Consider the following 20,347-nt stretch of genomic DNA (forward strand, 5'->3'; position numbering starts at 1 on the left):
GAGAATTGCTGCCAGTGGCTTTTCCTTCTCTTTTGGATATGCCTCCATGGTATATCTGTTTGAGGATGAGCTTAGTTTTTGTGAGGATGCTGGGGTATTATTACTCAACTTTTGAGTATTAACAAAAAAAAATTTAAAAAAACAGGTCAACAAAATTGCTGTATAAATAAATGAAGAGTTATTAGAAATAGGGGGTAAGGTAGTCACAGAATGAAAAAAAATTGCAAATATTTATGGATACAAAAGTCAGTGTATAGTTTAGTGTAATACAAAATACAAACAAACCCTAATTAAAAAAAAAAATTTAAAAAGCTTTTTCTTTTTTTCAAGTTGAACAACTGTCTCCTAGAATTTTATATCCTTAAAATTCAAAATGCTTGAGGCCAAAAGGCAACAAAAGTGACGTGGTTTAACCTATTTGCACGTCATGTGTGATGATTTTGTGATGATTACTGCTAGAATGGGAGGCAATATTAACTCCATATGCCAAAGGCTATAATTCATGCTTAAATAAATGACTGGAAGTCCTTCTTGAACTCAGAGAGGTTTTAAGCCATAAAACTATGTACCAAAATTTCTAAAAACTTGTCAAACAGTACACAGGACTTGCAAACCAAAATAGAAATTATGTTTTTGGGCTTCACAAACCCGAGTTAGATGAGACCACAAGAGACCCCTACCCCTGTCTGGAGGTGCATGGATCAAGAGGTATCTTTGCCCATAATGCTCAGTCTGAATTTAGTACTTTTGAATGTATTTTGAAATGGTTATATTTACCAGCTGCACAGCTGATACACAAAGTGCTTTCATTTTAGTTTAGCTTGTCCTTTTAATTGTGATCATAAAAAGATAAAGCCTTAAAGAAATGCCCCAAATGATTTCAGCAGTTTAAAAAGCAATAATGATAGCAATTCTAAATGTCTTTCATTATATTTCAGTTACTCTACCTTACAACTGTAAGGTTTTTAAAATAGACACATAACACTTAGGTTCAACAAATTAATTTATACTCACTGATCTTTTACTGAGAGCTTGCAGAGAGTATCTTGGTCACTATACAAAACCTACCAATTCTGCATTAGCTCCTGTCATAGTGCAGCACTGATGTCTACAGATGTAAATTGTGCATTTTGATAAAAGCTACAAAATTGAAAAAAACCCTAAAATATACCTGCATTTTCTTACTGAAAGGAAGATAAAATGAAAATATCAGTCTGGTTATGTTCCATACCTTTTCCTGTCAACAGACATCAGGGCTGATGTCACATTGTTTTCAATCATCATGCTTTCCATCTTACTAGCAAATTAATTTTGAGGGCTAATGATCTTCTGCTACAAAATATTTTAACACAATCTCTTTTATTGGCAAAACATTAAAAGCTGATGAATCCAAGTGTTTCAGGCCAAAACTTTTTCTTAATGCACTGTCCTCTTTGTATCCAAATGTTATTGTCCATTCTGCTTGCTCTGCACTTTTCTCAAGCCTGTGGCAGGGTTAGAAATGCAAAGGTCAATTAAGGATAAGTTTGAATTTGATTATTCTTCCTTTATAGCTCAGGATATTTTCAGTATTTTGGTTTTCATTATGTTCATTATGTATTGTTTTCCTTTCATCAGTATAAGTGGAGAGTTATACTTAATGGCCTTTTTTTTTTGTTTAGCTGCCAGGTGTTTAATTTTCATTTAATTTTTAAAGTCAAAGCTAATCTATGATGGCATATTGTGATTTTTTGTTCTTTTTTCTCAGCACCTTATCTGTCTGCTAATTGGATAAACTAAATTATTTAGTATTTGTGGAAAAGGGTGTAGTTGTTTTATGGGCAATTTATTTTAGGATTATACTTCTAACAACTAATGTGTGTTTTAAGCTTTAGAAGTAGAGTAAAAAGCAATATGCATGCTTAAACATTTGATTCTGATGTAACTACTGAAATACAAATGAATACAATGATACTTAGTTCATGCCACTTCCTAAAAAAATTAAAAAAGCAACAAACAAGCATCCCTTAAAAAAATTAGTCTCATTCTCACTAGCAGCTGTCTTCCACTGCATTACCCATTTGCAGTACAGGTAGAATTTAGCATCCCAGAGAAGTTATGAAAAAAAAAATGAGTTGCAGTTTAAGCAGCTTGGGAAACCTGGCAGGTTTTGGTTTCCCAAACAGTCATGCAAATAGTTGGCTTGAATATTCTGTTAACAACTGCATCTGGCTATATTTCATCTAGTATCTAGTAGTGGCTTAAGGCTGAGGAGAGTGTTATTATTATTATTATTATTATTGTGCGATTTTAAAAATGGCTTTTGCTTCTATTATAGAGATTTCTAAAATTGCTAAGCAAAATAAGATCTTTCTATTTTTGGGTTTTTTTGCTATACTTATGCCGTATTTCTGAAAGTTCTGTTTCCCAAGAGTAGTATGTGACAAAGAGCAAAGTTCTGTCCACCGATTCTCGTGTGACCGTAAAAACTACAGTATTTTCCATTACAAGTGGAGGGGCGCTGAAATTCAGTCAACACACAACAATCTCGCATTTTACATGGAATTAAGCACAACTTCGATAAGATGGCTTTGACTGCAGAGCTAGAATTACCTATAACCTGGTGCGAGAGCACACCCGAGCGCGCAGAGTTCCTCAGCTCGAGGCTGCAGCCCTGGCCTGGCCGGAGCGGAGTTTGAGGCTCCTGCGGCCGCGCTGGGATGCCCTGGGGCGGCTTGTGCAGAGAGCACCGAGACGGGGCTAACTCGGCATTTCCGATCCCTTGCTTAGAGCCGAACAGTGCATCACTTTAATCGACTCATTGAGATGTAAACGAGCTTCCCTAATCAGACACGCTCAAGTGGGTTCTACCCATTGCCTGGGGTGAGCTCGCTTGAGTGGGTCACTGATAATAACTTCAGTCCACGCAAGGCTTAAACCAGTTCACGTGTCTGCACTTTGCTGCCGGACTAAGTATCTGAAAACCTCAGAGAAAAGGGGAGGAAATGCCGTTGTGGAGGTGCCCGGTTCTTACGGTTCTTCACCGTTTTCGGGCAGGTGCCCGCGCTTCCCCTTTATTTTGCATGGACGCGAACCCAGTTCGACGACGCGGAGAGGGACAGCGCCCGGCGGCCGGCTGCGGGGCCGCGGCCGGGCCCTGAGGCGAGGGGCGCTCCCGGGGCGGCCCCACGGTCGGATCCCCCCACTCGCGGGGCGCCGCTCCGGCCGCGGCCGGGGGCACCGCAGCCCTCCCGGGTCGGGGTGAATTCAGAACCCGGCACCGCTGTCCCGCGGTCCGGCACCCGAGAGGCCGGAAAGGTCGGGGCCGGCACCTCCCCGCCTCTCTCGGCCAGGTTTCCCAGAGCTGTCATGGTCAGACGCGGCTCCAGGGGAGGTTCCCCCCGGGCTGAGGGGCTGGGGGCTGCCCCAACTTCCTCACCCCGGCAGGAGCGGAGCGCGGCTCCGCGACACAGCTCGGCGGCCGGAGGGCGGAGCGGTGCCGCACACGGTGATTAAAACTCCCTTTGCTCCCGACTGCACCCCTGATCCCGGCGCCCCGATCTGGCTCCGGCGGCTCCGAGCCTTCCCGCGCTCCCGAGCCCGCTCGGGCCGCTCGCAGCGTCCCGCGTTCCCGAGCCCGCGCCGCCGTGCCCGCGCCGCGCGCGCTCCCCCCGGGCGGCGCCGTGCCCGCGCCCTGCGCGATGCAGTGTGGGAATGGCTGTGGCGCTGGGGTTGGCTGAAAGAGGCGGCCAGTCGAGGTTTAATGTCCGCCATGTTGGCCGTGGCGTATTGAGCGGAACCGGAGCGGCGGAGGAGCGGAGCCAGCGCCCAGCCCAGCCGCGCCAGCGGGCGCCGCCGGGCCCCGTGTCGGAGTGCGCCCCGCCCCGCCGGGGGAGCCCCGGTCCCTCCATGAGATCGCTCGGCGGGGTCCGGCTCTCAGCTCGGAGCGCGCTTGCTGTCGCCCCCCCCTACCCAGCCGGAGCCGCCATCGCCGCCTAACATGAGCAAACTGTCGTTCCGGGCCCGGGCGCTGGACGCGTCCAAGCCGCTGCCCGTCTTCCGCTGCGAGGACCTGCCTGACTTGGCCGAATATGCCTCCATTAACCGGGCCGTGCCGCAGATGCCCACGGGCATGGAGAAGGAAGAGGAGTCGGTACGTGAGACCCCCCCTCGGCCGGGTCCCACCATCCCCCCCGCACCCGGGCCCCCACCTTCGCCTCTGCGCAAGCACAAAATGGCCGCCATCTTCTCCCCACTCTCCCCGCCCGCCGGGAGGGGGGGGACACCCGGGGCGGGAAAGCGCCGAGCCCGGCCGTCCCTCACCGCGCCCTCCCCCGGAGCTCCCTCACGGCCCCTTCACCCCCCGCTCGTGCCCCGCGGCCGCCGGCGGCCCCTCCGCGGGGCCCCGAAAGGCACAAAGGGGGTCACGTGACACAGCGGGGCGGCCGCCATTTTGTGTCTCGGTCCTTGGGCCGGGCCTGGTGCGGCAGCCGCGAGGAGCAGACGGGGCCCGGCGGCGGCGCCGTGCGCGCGCTTCCCCGCCGGGGGCGCTGCCGAGCCGGACGGCGCCGCGGGGGCGCGCGGCCGCGGGAGCGCGCGCGGGCCCGGCCGCCCTCAGGGGAGCGGGGCCCCGGTGGCGCCTTTTCCTTTTCCCTTGAAATAGGAAGTGGAAGGATTTATGTTTAGGTTTATCTAAGAGCCCTGCAAGTGCCATCAGACAGGCGCGGTGTAGGTAAAGTTGTGACGGTCCCTACGAAAGTCAGTTCTGAAGCACTACTCAGAGTAAGGAAATCCGTGTTGGAAGCTAGAAGTCTATCACTTCCTGCTCGGTTTTGCTGTCTCAGTGGAGAATGAAACTTTAAACCATTTTGAACTTCAGGGTCATTTAATCATTCACTCAGCACTTTCCAAGATAGGTCTGACAATCAGTATCTGCTTTTGCTGAAGGTAAAACACTTGGTAACAGTTACTGTTGAAGACTCTGCTCTGAAGTGTGTTATTTGCAGTGTTGTAAATCTTTAATTATTTCCGTAGTATAATCAGTTCTCCCCATCTGTGCATTGGGCACAGCAAATAGGGAAGTACTGCAGAAATACGGTTATGTAAGCAGGTTTTGAAATTTGGTGCTAAGAACAAAGGTGACACTAGCTCGATTGGTTAGAGCAGCGTGCTGGTAGTGCCGAGGCTGTGGGATCCGTCCCCATATGGACCATTCACTGAAGCGTTGGACTCGATGATCCTTGTGGGTCTTTTCCAACTCAGAATATTCAGTGATTCTGTTAGAGTTTCATACTCCTGAGTTTTTCTAGTTGTCAGACTTCCATTGTCCTTTGAAGGTGACAGGCTGTAAAGTTTCTTGTTCCTAGTTCTAGATGTAGCAAACTTGGAGTTACATTTGTTTTAAGAGAGGTATCATCTTTAAATGGAGTTTCCTCTTTGTGGCACTATTGCTCTTAGTTAATGGACTCAGTGAATTTTTATGAAATGTCTTCAGGCAGAAAGATTTCTGCAGAGTAATGCACTTTGCATGTTGTTGTCCATAGAGTAACCACTCTCTGAGGCTTTTTTAACGTAACTCCTTACTGTTTTAACATAATTTGGTATTTCCAAGTCTTCTGCAAGTCATAAGTTGCTTTACACATGTGCTAAAACGTATATTGTGAAGCATAGTGGTTTTGTAGGATTTTTTTCTTTATTTTTCTGATTGGTAGGTTGGGTTTTATCGGGTTGTTTTGGTGGTGTTTATTTTTGTGAAGATGCTTAAAACTTTAGTATGGTGTTGTTTGAGGAGTATTTAAGTGGTAGATAGCAGTGCTTAGGATGCTTGTGTTTCTTTTGAGCACAGTAGATACGTTCTGAATTGATACCTGTAGATTCTGAATATGAGAGAAGCACCTTTTATTTCCTCTTGTACCAGAATATTAAATTTTGTTGTTTCCTGTGACACTTGCTGAGTTTATCTCTCAGTTCAAGAGAGTGAGACTGCATGCATGCATTTATTTGTAGAAATGTCAGGTTGCTGTCTTTCTCTTTTACTGTTTGCCTGGCAGTTACAAGTTTTCAGGCTAGAAGATTACATGACCTGTCTGTATCATCTCCCTAAACCCAGACATACGTATCCTACCTAAGTAGTCATGGGTAAGGAAAAAATTCTAAACATTAATTATAAGACTTTTGTGGTTAATGTGATGCTTTTGTTTCCTAAATTGAGCTTTGAGGGTTAGCTCTAGGAGTGAGTAGACGCTTCCCACAGCTGGAGTTTGCTCCTGCATTTGTTTTGAATGTGTGTGTACACACACAAACACATACCCTCAAAAGAAATTGGTTTCCATCAGTAAGCACAGGTGTCCTTCTGAATCTTTTTTTGGACCTTCATACGTAAAATAGTCGCTATTAAACTCTTGTTTCTTATTGTTTCTGCAGACTTACTAAATTTCCTTCCTTCCTTCTTGCCCTAAAAAGCTTTCTCTTCAGTTTATGTTAGTGTTGACAACAGAGAGCCCAGTTCTATGACTTAAGTTGGGGCAAACCTTGTAGGTTTAATACTCTACTGTATTCTGTTTCCCAAACTTCAGGCCATGCAGGATTTTGGAAAGTTGATAGTTCATGTTATGTAGCTGAAGGCTTGAATTGGAGGATTTTTCCCCTAATGCTTACAGAAATGATAGATGTTTTATTACAAACAGATGGCCAAGTGTCCATAAGGTTTTGGAGGAGAGGGTGTCTTCAACTAGTATGAATTAGCATTTATAACTTTTTATAAATAGGATTCTAACATTGGTTTGAGTTTTGCATAAATGTAATTTTAAATGAACAGTTATTTGGAGCTAAGAGTTCTCCTCTTGACTAAATAACTTTCCCTAAGGAAAAATGCAATCAAAGAGATTTAATATTCAGGCATCGAGTCACAAGATATTTAAATGACTAATTACTGTTTTGATGCACAAAAAGGAATCTTATTTTGCCTCCCTTTCATCTTATCTTTCTCCCATCATGTTCCTACAAAGAAGAAAATAGCGAAAATAGTGCATCTTTCTTATTATAACTGGAAACTTCAGTTCAGAAGTGATATTCTCTATGAGTCTTCTGAAGGAAAAACAACCTTGCTGAGTCTCTGGGGGCTGTAAAATATGCAGTTGATCCAGGGATAGAGTAACCCTTTTAAAGGAAGTGACAGCTAAGGGCCTTAAGTGGTGTTAATTCTGTAGAGTCTGCCTTGCTTGGCCATGGCTTGCCTTCGGTCAGTGGTTTTGTTAGGAGGTAAAGGGCCAGTAAAAAACCTCTTTGACATGCAGACAGTGGTGCTGGAGGTTACCAGCTCATCCTGTGTTCTGACAGTTGGTTTAGCTGCCAGGTTTCTGAGGTACATACAGTGTGGCTGTTGCCAAGTCTGTTACTGCATCTAAGAAATTAAAAAGTATCATGTACATCTAAAAAAAAAAACCTTCAAAATGTAATGAATCTTCTTATGTAACACTAAACATCCCCTATGTTATTTCAAAATGCTGGTTTTGAGCAAAACAGATCCTCAGTGCTGTAATTTTGAGAACCAGATGACAGACCACTGTTAGTAATACAGTAAAGCAGATTTGGCTATCAAGACTGTTGGTAACTGTGAATAAACAAGTAGGTGGAGTAGATTTGTTTATCATTTAAAAAGGACTTTTTAAAAGGTGTTGCTTTGTGTATCCTGTGGTTTACTATTTCTGATGAAGGTGTTACTTTTTTTTTTAACTAGAAATTCAGATTCTAGACAGAAAGGAGACAGGTGGGAAAGCAGAGCAGAGGTAACTTTAGTTGAGCAGGATAAAAAGTGGAAAAAGTGACAGACTGAAGCTTTTTGAACATGTTCAGTGACATTTCAGAAAGAAAGCATGTATAGCTCTACAGGCAGCCTAGATTTGATGGCCTCCAACCAAACCAAGGGAAACTACACTTGTTTTCCTTGCATTTTTTGAAAGTAGAAAGAACACACTCTGTATCCCTAGCCTCTAGATTCTCTTAAAAAATAGAAGTTTGGGGGCTGAGGGGGGATGGGTTGCTGTGACTTTGTGGATAATTTATAAAAGATATCCTTATGGAAAATGACTATGAGTATAGTTGGGTTTTTGGTTTTTTCAAGGGAGTTTTTAAAAGGAACAAAGCCATGTGTTTGAAGGATATTGTATCAGCATTATAAGGCATTTTAAAATGTTGGGAAGTTAAAATTTCTTAGTTGAAGCAGTGCCCTAGCAAAGATTAGCATGAGCAGAGATACATTTAATTAAGTCCCTTAGATCTGAGAAATTAATTACCTAATAATTTGTCTGTGTTGGTGACATTTACAGAGTTAATAACAGCCCTAGGGTTGTGAGAATTATCATGGGTTTGTGGAAGGGGGCTGGTTGACTTTTTCCTTGAGCGAATTTGTTGTCCTCATGTAAATTCTGAAAGTACTTTGGTCTGCTAAGGTTTTAGATATTAGTTTTGATTTTTGTCTTCTGTGTGTTCAAGTTTGTATAGGTTGAATGCATTTTTTCCCTCATGTAAAATTTTTTAAATGCCAGTGTCTCTGACATCTAGTGTTGAGGCAGGGGAGAGAGAGTGCTGCTGCTTTACTGAATTATTCCTAACTCCCTCCTCTGACTGGCATCCTGGTCTGGTGGTGAGTCTTTGTCCTCACCTCAGCTCTGGAGAAGCTGCTTGCTTCCCCTGCTAGATTTCTGACAGTGGTGCACTACATGGAGTTGTTCTCTTGTGGATCACAGTTTAAATTTAAAGCTTGATTTCTAATTTTAGTTAGTGTTGCTAGTTACAGATAGAAGAATTAAGCACCCAGAGTCCAAAATTATAATCTGTACAGCTGTTCATTCAGTTCTTACTGTTTTCCTTTGTATATGTGTCATGGTGTAAGTGACAGCTTGCACAGGGGGTGGAATTCAGTCTGTATGTGTAATTATCATTTCTGGGTACTGTCATACTCTGTTACCTGATGTTTCAGCAACCTGTTGAAACAGTTCAAACTGTGCTTTTGATCTCTTTAAATCCACAGTCATATTATCTTTCCTGCCCTGGTTTTGAGGATGTTTAAGAAAAGCTTATTTGTTAAAATTTCATTATTAGATGTAATTTTCCCTCTTCTTCCCCCTTCAGCATGACCTGTCAATATTTGCTAAATGCTATAGAAGACCCAGTGAAGATAAGCTAATGTTCATTCAAATGCTTCAGAACACTTCAAACATACTCTCTAATAGGATGTATCTTAATTTAACAAAGCACTACATGGTAAATTTTCATTTACCCAGTTTGGATAGGCTCAAGGATCATCACATCCTTTCCATGGAACTGCCTTGGGCACTGCTACCACAGATCTCTGCCAAGCCATATCTAGACACAAAAATGTCTTTCTCTTCCCAAATCCATACTGCAGGCATTGGGAGGCTACCATATCCAGGGTCTCTTGCTGCTGAAACAGCTGGTTTTGACTTATCAAGGGAAAAAGTTGGTAAGGAATGTACAAAAAGGCAACCATATGTTACCATCTAAGCCCTAATGAATTCAAAATGTGTGAAGTAAGCATGTAGCTGAGGTGTAGTGAGTCAGTGTATGAACAGTGTTAACTTATATTTGGAAATTTCACTAAGGGTTCTTCAGTCTTTTTTATTACATTGCTGCCAGGTTAAGAAAGTGCATTCTGTGAGTGCATCCACAGAAGTGTGTGTAATTGTTTGTGTGTGGTGCCTTAAGTGTTCTTAAAATAACCACTGCCTTACTGACACAGGATTCGTGGGTATTGAGTGTTTTAGAATCTTGTTGGGGCCATCAGAATTACATGAATGTAAAATCATAGCAGGTACTGTAACTGAATCATTAGTTTCCAGTCTGGGCTTGTTTGGGTTTTTTTTTTCATTTGATGTGGTGTTAGGAAACTCTATATTTTGCTTACTAACAGAAGAGAATCCGCCCCCCCCCCTCCAGCTGTAGAAGTCCTGAAATCTTAAGTAGAACAACTGAACTCCTTTAGTGGTCTCTTTTTAGAAAAGGACAACTGAACCATGAAAGGATTTTGAAGTAAGTGTGGAGAGTAGAGACACCTCTTTTTGCATAGTCTTGGATTCATGAGTCCCATAAACTGGAGGAGTGTTGTTTTTTTGTTTGTGTTGTGTTCCCCTTTGAGCATCTTTGCTGCTCACTCATAGCAAAGGCATTAATTTTCTATGCCAGTCTAATAATTTTTTAGTGCATAATTTTAAATACACTGAACTTGTAGATTAGGTTTCCAAGAACCTGCATGTTTGATAGGTGGGGAACAGAGAAACAAGGGCTTTTTGCAGTTTTGTCTAAAGTAAGTCTACAGACATCTCAGTTTGTAGCTGGAAGAGATTTTTCTGTGAGTTCGTGTCATGACCTTAACTTTACTGTTTAGTTTGGTACTGAGCTTAGTCATTTACTTCAGAAAAATCTGTGTGAAAAAGGTTTGAAATTCTTAGACAGAGAATTTAGGGAGAAAAAATGTGGCAGCTCATGACAAGTGGGGCCTAGTTTCACATGTAAGAGTAATAGTGATGACTTCCTGCATGTTCCATCTTCAGTTACGCCAAAGTTTTCTGTTGTGTTTGATGTTACTTAAGTTATATTTAAGTTATTCTGAGCATTCATGCAAGTTAGGGAATCTGGCAGATCATGAGGAGTAGCTTCTGTGGTGATCAATTCATGCACCACTTTCAGCTACCTGAAGAATGTTGTTAATCCTGTGATGTGAACCCACCTGTAGCAGCAGTGTTCCCTTTAAAATCAGAGGGATGGTGGTGGCATAGACTTCTATTACAGGTTGGTGGAATTTGAGTAATTTTGCTTCTGGTTTCTCACTGGGATGGGCCTTCATCTATTAAGATGATATATAGATTATACCTTTGGGGTTTGACAACTGCCTGGAAGCTGACAGCTCTGTGTAAAAGTTGAGGAATCATGATGTATGTCCTGTTGTTACACCATAGGGAAGTTGTGAGCAGGGGTCTGCCATGCAAGTGGTTGATAAGGTGATGTTCCGTGTATGCTGTGCTCTCAAGTAATGCTGGAAATACTAAAACTTTCAGAAAATAGTGGGAGTTGGTTATGCATGTCAGAGGCTTCTCCAGGAGGTCCAGATTCTCTTTTGCAATTAAGGAGGATATGAGTTGGCAGACTTCAGTTTGATTATTGTCTATAATACTAATATTGAAAGAAATTTTTCCTTTTGAAAGCAGAATAATTAAGGTATTTTCAATAATCTTAATGGCATGAAGCTGTGTCAAGTAACATTTAGGGTGGATATTAGCAAGAGCTTCTTCACTCAGAGCACAGTTTGGCACTGGAACAGGTTCTCCGTGGAAGTGGTCACAGCACCAAACCTGACACAGTTCAAGAAGCATCTGGACAGTGTTCTCAGGCACATGGTGTAACTCTTGGGGTTGTTCTGGGCAGAGCCAGGAGCAGGACTTGATCCATGTTGGTCTCTTCTAACTCTGGATATTCTGTGACTCCATTCCATGAGTTCCTCTTAAGGAAGTTGTTCCTCTTAAGGAAGCTGACCCAGAAAAGTTTTTTGTAGACTGCTCTTACAGAATTTGATGAATAAATTCTCAAGTTATTTTTGCCCTGCTGTGGGCATCCCAATGATTGCACACAGAGAAGTTGTGTAACAGCAGTGGCTTTCTGCACAGCAGAGTTAACTACAGTGGGACAATTGGCCATGTTCACACTTGAGGCTAAGAAGGTTAGGTGTACCTAGTACTCACTTACTTGCAATGAAAGTGTTTAACTGTTGGGAAATTTAAAAATGTGTCTCAAATTGTTTATATTAAGCCAGGGAAAGGAGGATGCCCATGAATGCATCTTTGTTAGCAGCATTTGTGAGAGCACAAGAAGTAATACATCTGGCAGGGATTTGGAGGAGAGGAGTTTGTTAGGGTCAACTGTAAATAATTTTAAAGCCAGACTTGTATGGAAAGGCTTTACCTTCTGAGAATTTTCACATCTGGCCTTGAAGAAGAGCCCAAAAATATTATCTTCCTGACTTTGATCCAATATCTTCCAGCTTTGATCCACGATATAATGTACTTCAGCTAAGGATTGGTTATTAATTGTATGCAGAATATGAATAATGCTAGGGACAGTAGTTCAGTAACCTTAATGTTTGAGAAGCATGGTGATGTGTCCTTAGTTTTCTTTTCATTTTAATAGCTAATGTTCTATGTTTATTCCAGCAAAATTTTAGTTATTTATAGGAACCTGCTTAGTATAAATTTGCTTCAGGTAGGAAGATTATGCAATGTAGCAACCCCTTAAATCTGCTGATCTTTTCCTTGAGTAGACCACTTTGCTTGTAGCCATCACAATAATTGTGCCCTGATAATATGATTATATTCCTCAGAAATGTATATGCAATTATTTACCAATTGTTAGGAGTATTTAGTCTGAGTTTTGAACATCTCTAAGTCAATGCATTATTTTTTCAAGTTTCTGTTTTATAGGACCAAGTATGTGTTCATGTGTAGGCATCTGCTCTGCTAGGGCAGACTATTGTAATCAGCAGGCCATAGGTGTATGTAATAAGTTACTTGTTCTTTTTCTACTACTTTTCCACATTGTACTTTTAAGAGGAAACACTAGCTTCAGTATCAAGGAACACATCAAATGACTGATGTACCAGGCAGAAGATGCTGTGTCTGTAGATGTACTCTTCTGTTCAGTGAGTGTGCTCTGCTCTCTCATCCACTTGTGTGTGTGTATTTCTGTGTATTCTGCTTTGTGTGCTTTCAAGGACTAACCCTGTTCTGAGTAAACAGATATGTGAAGGTGAATTGCATCAATTGAGGCTGGAATAAAAGTTTGAAAACTTTCTGTGCTGTCAGTTTCTTCAAGCACAGATAGATAGACTGAGAGAGGAAATGATCCTCTTAAGGTTTAAGTACCATACTTAAAGATTGGTTTCCTTTATATTTAATCAGGAATTAAGAAACTAATGCTTTTTTAATTGGAAGCGTTCAAGAGAGTGTGTTTGGAGAGGTTTGCTTTCCAACATCCGTTTGAGCTTTTACTTTATATCAGTTTCAAGACTTCAAGGTTCCTTCCGAGTTGTAAATAGAAATCGCAGATCTTGTAGCCTGCCTGGAAGGCTTATGAAGCTTACATTTGAGGAGAGGCACTGGTAATGAAGGCTGCCCTGCACACACATCTAGTGCTACTGCTTGTTTTCTGTTGTGATTTTAAGAGCTGTAGTCTTAAGGATTTTTTTGTTAGTCAGATGTTCTATTCAGAACATGGCTACTCAGAAGGTGTCAGATTGCAAAGATGAATTCTGCATAAGCTTCTTTTTCCAGATTTTCCTTTTCAGAATGCAAGGATTTTGTGTCAGGTGTGTTGTTGTGAAAGTATAATGATTGTGAATTAACGATGTTTCGAAAGGGGAAGAAAGAGTGCCTGTTGCTTTTCCAAACTATTGATCTGTAATTAGTCTCACTGAAAATGCCTTTCTTGGTGGAAGCACTTGATTTGATGTTTTTCTTTTACTTTTTGTGCCATTATCATTCTCAATGTTACTGTGTCTATATAGTATATAACATCTTCCAGGCATTTGCCAGGATTTAATTATTTGAAATGCCCCATTCTCTTGTATTTCTAAATTCTCTAGTTTTGTTCTCCTTCTTAAATTTCTTTAAACACTGATGATGAAATTGGATTTCTCATTTCCCCTGTGCCCTTGTTTTTGCTTAAGAAATGAAGCTTTTCACTGTGAGGTCAGGCTATTCCCCCCAGCCCCAATCCTGTATTAGTATTTCAGCAGGACATGTCCTATGTGCCTTTTTGGTACTTGATTTTTCTCTGTACTTAAATACAAGAAAGAATTCTGAAGAGAGTGGCAGAAAATAGGAACTGGCTTCAGAATAAGAGTTTGCAGTATTGTAATGTGATTTACAATACTTACGATTCAGTAACCTAGATCTGATAAATCTTGTAAAAAGGCTGAATTCAAGACAATAGGGTTGTTTTATTGGCAAGTTCATGAGTAAGGCTATGGGTAATGAATCTTAGTCCTGCAGAATGTTTTGTATTATGTACAGAATCCTTTAAGCAGGTTACTTACACAGAAGTACTGGACCTTTCAGATACTTACAGATGCACTTACATACTCTTTCCTGGTTCTCAAGGATTTTTTTTATGCTTTTGTGTTCTTTGCCAAAGATAATGACCTTGTTTGCCCTTCTCTTGCTATTTATCTTGTTCAGTTAGAAGGAAGTTATTATTAACAGTAATGTACTTGCTTTGTTTTCTGATGAAGATGCTGTGCTCTTGAAGTAGGCCAAGTACAAAATGAGGCTGTTCAAGTATTAGGATTAAAGGTAGTTTATTACAGTCCCTCTTGGGGAACTAATGTTTTTCAAAGTACTTCAGGTCAACAGGCAAGAATTTATGCTCTTGCTGAATGTATGAGGTGAAGGAACTTGAGTTACTAAAACTGAGGTAAAACAGCTTCCCTTTTCTTGTCAATAATGTAAGGTTTGTTCTGTGGGAAGGAGGTGTGTGTGGGAAATCAGTGAAACATGAATGTTTACAAAGCACCTCTGTCTAACCAATCTTTACCAGAGCTGTAGGATAAGACTGATGAACAGAAACTTCTGTTGCATGTTCATGCTCTCAGCCTTCCTCTGAAGAAGAATTATTTCCTTTGAGGTATCTTGTTTTGAGAAGAAGTTTAGAATATTGGAAAAAAAATTGGCACATCTTGGACTAGAACAGAAAACATGAGGTTTGTTGCAGTTAATGCTTAAACCCTTATGTCTGGCCTGGTTTTCCACAGCATCTGTACTTCATTACAAAAGGACCTTGTCCTGGTAGTTGTGAAATGTTTTCTTTGAGGGCTTTAGCTGTCTTTAAGTGAAGGGGATGTGGGCTGCAGAATGTCCTAGAAGTAAAGACAAAATCTTGCTGGGGAAGCTGGTGAGGAAAGAGAAGCTCTGAAGTGGTCCTAATAAGTTTCTGTTACTGAGGAAAATAACAAACACCTACTAGCTCTAACTTTGAAGAATTGCTGTCATGGGTAGGTTGTGGAATGAGTCTCATCAGAAGGTAACAGTTTTGGTATTGTGTGGCAGGATAGTATGAAATTCTGAAGCCATCCTGAAGCAATAAGAAAAATATTCATAGATTGTCTCATTGGTAAATTAGAGCCTATCAAAAAAACAAACTTGTGAAACCAAGTCATCAATCTGTTCATTATTCATTCATTTCATCAGGTATAAAAGATCCCTGTGCGTGATTTAATAACTTGATTATTTTTAAATGTTGTATCCAGAAGTTGGTTTAACTCAGTAATTTAAAAAAATAAAGTAGGGAGGTATCTGACATTTTATTTTGGCTTGTATTGAATTGTGATTTTGCTGGTGTAATTTTCTGGAAAATAGTAGTTTGACTATTTTCCAGTGTTGATTTTCTCAGGAAAATCATTGTCCTGTCTCTCAGCAAAAGAAGTTTGCCTTCTTACTTCACCTGTACTCAAGAGAAACACTATGAGAAGCATTTGTTTTATTAGTAGAAGCATTTGTTTTAGTTAGTAGAGAGAAGGGGAAGATTCAGCATTAATTTTGCTGGAGAGAGTGTCTTAACCCTGATTGTTTTGCATTGTGGTCAGGTGTGTATGTAGAGTTCCCAACTGTGTTTATACTGGCTGGATGTTTGTTTTGTTTTTGTGGTTTATTCGCACCCTTACTAGGGAGAGTGAGTGTGCACAATTTAGGCTGTGGTGTAAAGTTCCTAGGGTTAAATGCTGGCTGATAAGTTAACTCTGAATTGTTTCAACACTTTGCTCTTGCATGTTTGTTAAATATGAATTATGTGTCCACATTACCTAAGGATGTTAGATGGGGTTTATTGCTGCGAGTTTGAAGGAAGTAAGCCCACCACTTTAGCAGATGGCACTGTCTGGACAGGTGGAATTGGAACTTGAGGTCCTGACTCAGCTTTTGGCAACAGGATCATTTCCAGGGATTGAGGGAACCTCAGTTTACTTTGGCTTGCACTTACTGTAATGTGGGAAGCAGTATGAAACTGAAGCTGCAGTTGATAATTCAAAAACATAACATTAGGCAGCTCTGAGTTTTATTCTTTGGGAATGTATGCAGCATCAAGTTGATATTTTTCAAAACACAATGTGCTAAATAATCCTTTAGAGAGATACTCATTAATGGCAATGTAGCTAAAATAGTCCTTGCACAGAAGGGATATAATGAATTAATGACAAGTACAAATACCTCACAGCCTCTGGTAATTTTCATGGCACGACATGGTGAGAGAGACAGGTAGCGTGTCTGGCATAAGAATATTTTCTGGAGTCCTCTTAACTTTGTTTCTCTACTTCTACATGAGCTGTATTCTCAGACTCAGTGTTTGAGAAGGGCACAAAGCAGACTCTGAAGTGTTTGTTGTGCTTTATATGTTTATACATTTTGTAGATACATTTATATATCTTGTGTAGACACATCAAATCATGGATATTCATACAACTGTAATTTGATTCTCCTGCAGCCAGGACTGGCCCACTGAGCAGCTGCCCATGTGGTGGAAAAGCAGGCACCTCTGTTGGGACTGGAACAGTGGGATTTGGCTGACTCTCCTTATACGTGACGTTGGGCAGTGGTTTTGTCTCACTCAGACACTTCACTCTCACTGGGTGCACAGAGAGAATAACAATGTCACTTAAAATACACTGAGCTTACAAGTATTAAGGAAATGTTTGTCCTTAGAGGAAACCTTTCCCATTCACCTCTGTTCTTCCTTTCCTACCCTCCTATGTATGACTTTACTTTGTTGCTGAGTGTTTATACCTTGAAAACAGGTTTGATCATAATTGCAGGTAGAAGGTCATGAGTATGAAATGCTAGTCTGTCCTGCATTTTTAAAGGCAGTCTAAATAAACTTGGGGATTACAAACCACAATGAATAACTGGTGTCTGACTCATAGGAGCTTATAATTCAAAATGTACATTACTGATCAGGAAACTTTAGCTGCTATTTTGTCTAAGCTTTTCAGCCTCATACAGTCCTCTGCTCTAGGCAGCATCTCTGCATTGATATGCAGCAATGTTTATTCTAAGTCAAGCAGAGTGTCTAAATATGCGGATTTACAAATGTGGAGTGACATCTATAGCAGGAGAGTCTAAGTTGCTCAGTATTGCACCTGTCACTGTTGGAGAAGCACTTTCCCACCTTTGTGGCATCAGACTTTAAACACTGATCTGTTGGTGTTGCAAATATGGAAGCTCAGTGTATTTAGTTGAAAAGTGTGGGTATTTTTACTTGCATTTTCATGAATGTACTTTGACAAATGTAATTTGCTAGAGCAGTTCTAAGTAATTGCTAAGCAAATTTCTTTTTTAGTAGATGCCTTATGTAGTAAAATTTAATTATGTCTCTGCTAGCATTTGTACTTGGTGGGGTCTTACTTCAATTTTCTCAAATGTCTTTATCAGCTCTCTTGATATCTTGCTGTCTTGGTACATTAAAAAGCTCCTTTTACTAAGTTACAATCTGCAATGCCTTTTTGTTTTCTTGTAACAAGAACTGTAATTTGGAGAAGTGCGAGGTAGGAACTTTGCTAGCATTGGCGCTGACAGGTATTCAAAGACAAGGTTAGGTGTACTCTGCCATCCTGTGTGTGCTTATGCAGCTCACATTTCTGCTCGGCACTATATAGTAATTTATTTCCATTTTGTGATAGACAAAGGAGTAAAGTATTTAAAGATGTTGTGAAGTCTGCAAAAGGACTTGTTTAACAGATTAGCTTTTAGTCATGGCTATGGTGCACTGTATGCATTTTCTGCAGACTTTTTCTTCCCCATAGCACTGAAGTGGTTAATGTTAAAACAATTTGTTTATTTTTGAAAACATAAATAAGCTTGATAATTTAAGACAATGCTCTGGAAGCTTCTTTGCTTTGAATTTTTTAAATGCAACTGTCATATATGAGCTTTTTTATGTGGAATGCACATGTGACTTCTTAAAAGGTGCTTAGATTGTTTAGGTTTTAAGGCAGATTTCTTTTTTCTTATCTGACATGAGGTGCTGAGGCTCAACTCATGAATGAATGAACTTAGAAAATGTTGATACTTGGTTTTCTTGTTAATGGTTTTAATGTTTTTCTGTCCCCATATTATTGTATAATGTTCACTAGAAACACCAGTTAAATTCTATGACTTCTTAATGTGAATGGCTGCTTGAGGTAATGAAACTCTACAGAAGAGGTAGTTAAACCTGACAGGCTTGTTGTAAATGAAGCAGTCTTAGGGGAGGTACAGCTGATCTAGTTTTGTGTGCTAGAGATCCTGTGTAAACCCTATTCACTCACTGGCTTGTTTGGTTGGGGTTTTTAAAATTGCTATTTTTGGTTGATGGGAAAGGTAAATGAACAAAATACAAAGTTGCAAATGTGTTGAGTTTCTTTCAAGCCTCTTTAACATTAAAGTTTGAGTAGAGCATACTGGTCTAAAAAGTTCATAGAGGAAATAAATTACTGGCCTGCTAAACACAAAGACTAAAATGAGACTCCCAGGTTCTGATACCTTGTGGCTCAGGAAGAACAGCTGTGGAAGCTGTGGGTTTTGTGCTTTTTTACTCTCCTTGGTAATGGTGCCCATGCGCTCCTTTTTGAGAGACAAACTGGTACTCTGATAGAATGCACACTTGTCTTGCAAGTGTCCAGAAATGTTTCTGCACTTTGTGAAGAGTTTGCTTACTGATGGTGCCTGGCATTGAGGCTGTCCCAGCCAACCAAATTGGACATTTGTTTATTTGAAGTCCTTGGGTAGTTGTGCAGTTTGGTGTTCAGAAATATGACAGTCAAGCTGTAGGTAATTTTGAGTTTTAAAGTTTTACTGCAACTTCTGAGAGGAAAAATAGTAGTTCTAGGTAGGTAAAATTTTCAAGATCTGTTTTTAATACTTCTAAGAAAAACCCCAAACCAGCTAGATCCTGTTCTTAGACTTGTTTTTAGTTCAGACTCTTTGATCATATGTAGATCTGGGAAACTGTTGATTTTTGCAGTTTGTGATGTGTGGCCTGTGAAAGGGAATGTTTCTGAGCCCTTGGTAAACTTAATGCTGGGGAGATAGGGGGGCTGCTCAGACTCTTAGGGCTTTGTTCATTTGTCTTACCTGTCTTGGTTGTACTGTGTACTGCTGCCAGGATTGTTGGATCCAGATTGAGAGGTGTGAACTGCAAAGGGAGAAGACAGTTGGTTTAATGAGGATCATTGGAAAACCTAGTCTGAAGAAGAAAGCCTATGGAAGCAGTAATAAACATACTGTTTGTGGGAACTCTGCACATCACTCCGGATGTGAGGAGTCCCCCGAGACCACGTCGAGAGCCGAAACTCCGTCAGGGGGCTCGGAGATCTTGGCATGATGCCCAGAACACTTGGTGGCTGGATTTCGATCCTGCAAATGAATTGCCAGTTTGGTATGAGGGCTGGAAGGTGTCACAGGTTTAAAGGGTGTTTTTATAAGGTGTACACAGGGTGGAAATATAAGTTTTAAAAATTTTTGTATAAAGGTAATGGAGACAAGATGGAGGGAACAGGGCGTGTGTCATCCTTCTTCCTTCTTCTTCTTGTTCTCCATCTTCTGCTGTGGTGTTAGCACTCAGGGATTAGTTTGGGGAAGGGGTGCACTGTTTAACATGGGTGATAGGTATTAGAAAGTAAAAGTAAATATGATATACGTAATTTGTGGTATAAGAGACGGAGCAGCCTTGGGGGCGGTCGGAGAGCATCGTGGCTGCCTTGCTGGTCAGACCTCTGTCTGCCAGGAAGAAAATTTTGTAGATAAGACTTAATAAACAACCTGAAGACCGAACAGCAAAGAGTCCAGTCTCATTCTTCAGAGCCTGGGGTCGCTCCCTAGACCACCCAACTCACCTCGGGGGCAGAGAACAAGCAGCCGGCCCCGAGAACTGTTATTCGTAGTTTATGTAAAAAACTTCGAGAAATGTAAAAAATTTCACTGAGTTGAGTTCTTTCTAATTCTGCTGTCTGTGGAAATGTAGATTTTTGGCTTAGCCTTGAACTTCACCCAGTGCTATGTATAGTATTTGGTGAGGATTTAAAACTGGAACAGTTGAGGCTCATGTCTGGGTTGGAATGTACAACCCTGTGTTATCTGCACGTGGAAGAATGGTGGAACAGAATAGAAACTTGTGGGGTTAACATATGTTGCTTGTTATTCAGATAACACTTAATGGTAGTATGGAGTCTCTGTAACTAATAAAAATGCTGGAATCCAGGTGTAAGCTTTTGGCATGCAAAATTATCTGAGTTACAAAGTATTGCTAGTGCACAGAAATGTTTTGAGCAAGTAGC

At 41.1% G+C, this 20,347-nt stretch overlaps 1 protein-coding gene across 6 annotated transcripts in view; it reads left to right on the forward strand.

The window, feature by feature from the left end:
* Positions 1-20,347, forward strand: part of EPC1 (enhancer of polycomb homolog 1) — a 67,109-nt gene that overhangs the window by 10,372 nt on the left and 36,390 nt on the right. For 3 of the 6 annotated variants that reach the window (XR_004060526.1, XM_030943714.1, XM_030943715.1), the window contains exon 1: positions 3,980-4,132. The exons of 2 other annotated variants lie outside the window; for them this stretch is intronic. Coding sequence is in view for 3 of the 4 variants with exons in the window: in XM_030943714.1 (XP_030799574.1) it covers positions 3,980-4,132 (153 nt within the window). In the remaining variant the exon portion in view is untranslated. Of the gene's footprint in view, positions 1-2,337; positions 4,133-20,347 lie in introns of those variants that run through there. One more of the 6 variants, XM_030943718.1, reaches the window with a different exon arrangement.

The sequence above is a fragment of the Camarhynchus parvulus genome, chromosome 2, assembly GCF_901933205.1.
Source record: "Camarhynchus parvulus chromosome 2, STF_HiC, whole genome shotgun sequence".
NCBI lineage: Eukaryota > Metazoa > Chordata > Aves > Passeriformes > Thraupidae > Camarhynchus > Camarhynchus parvulus.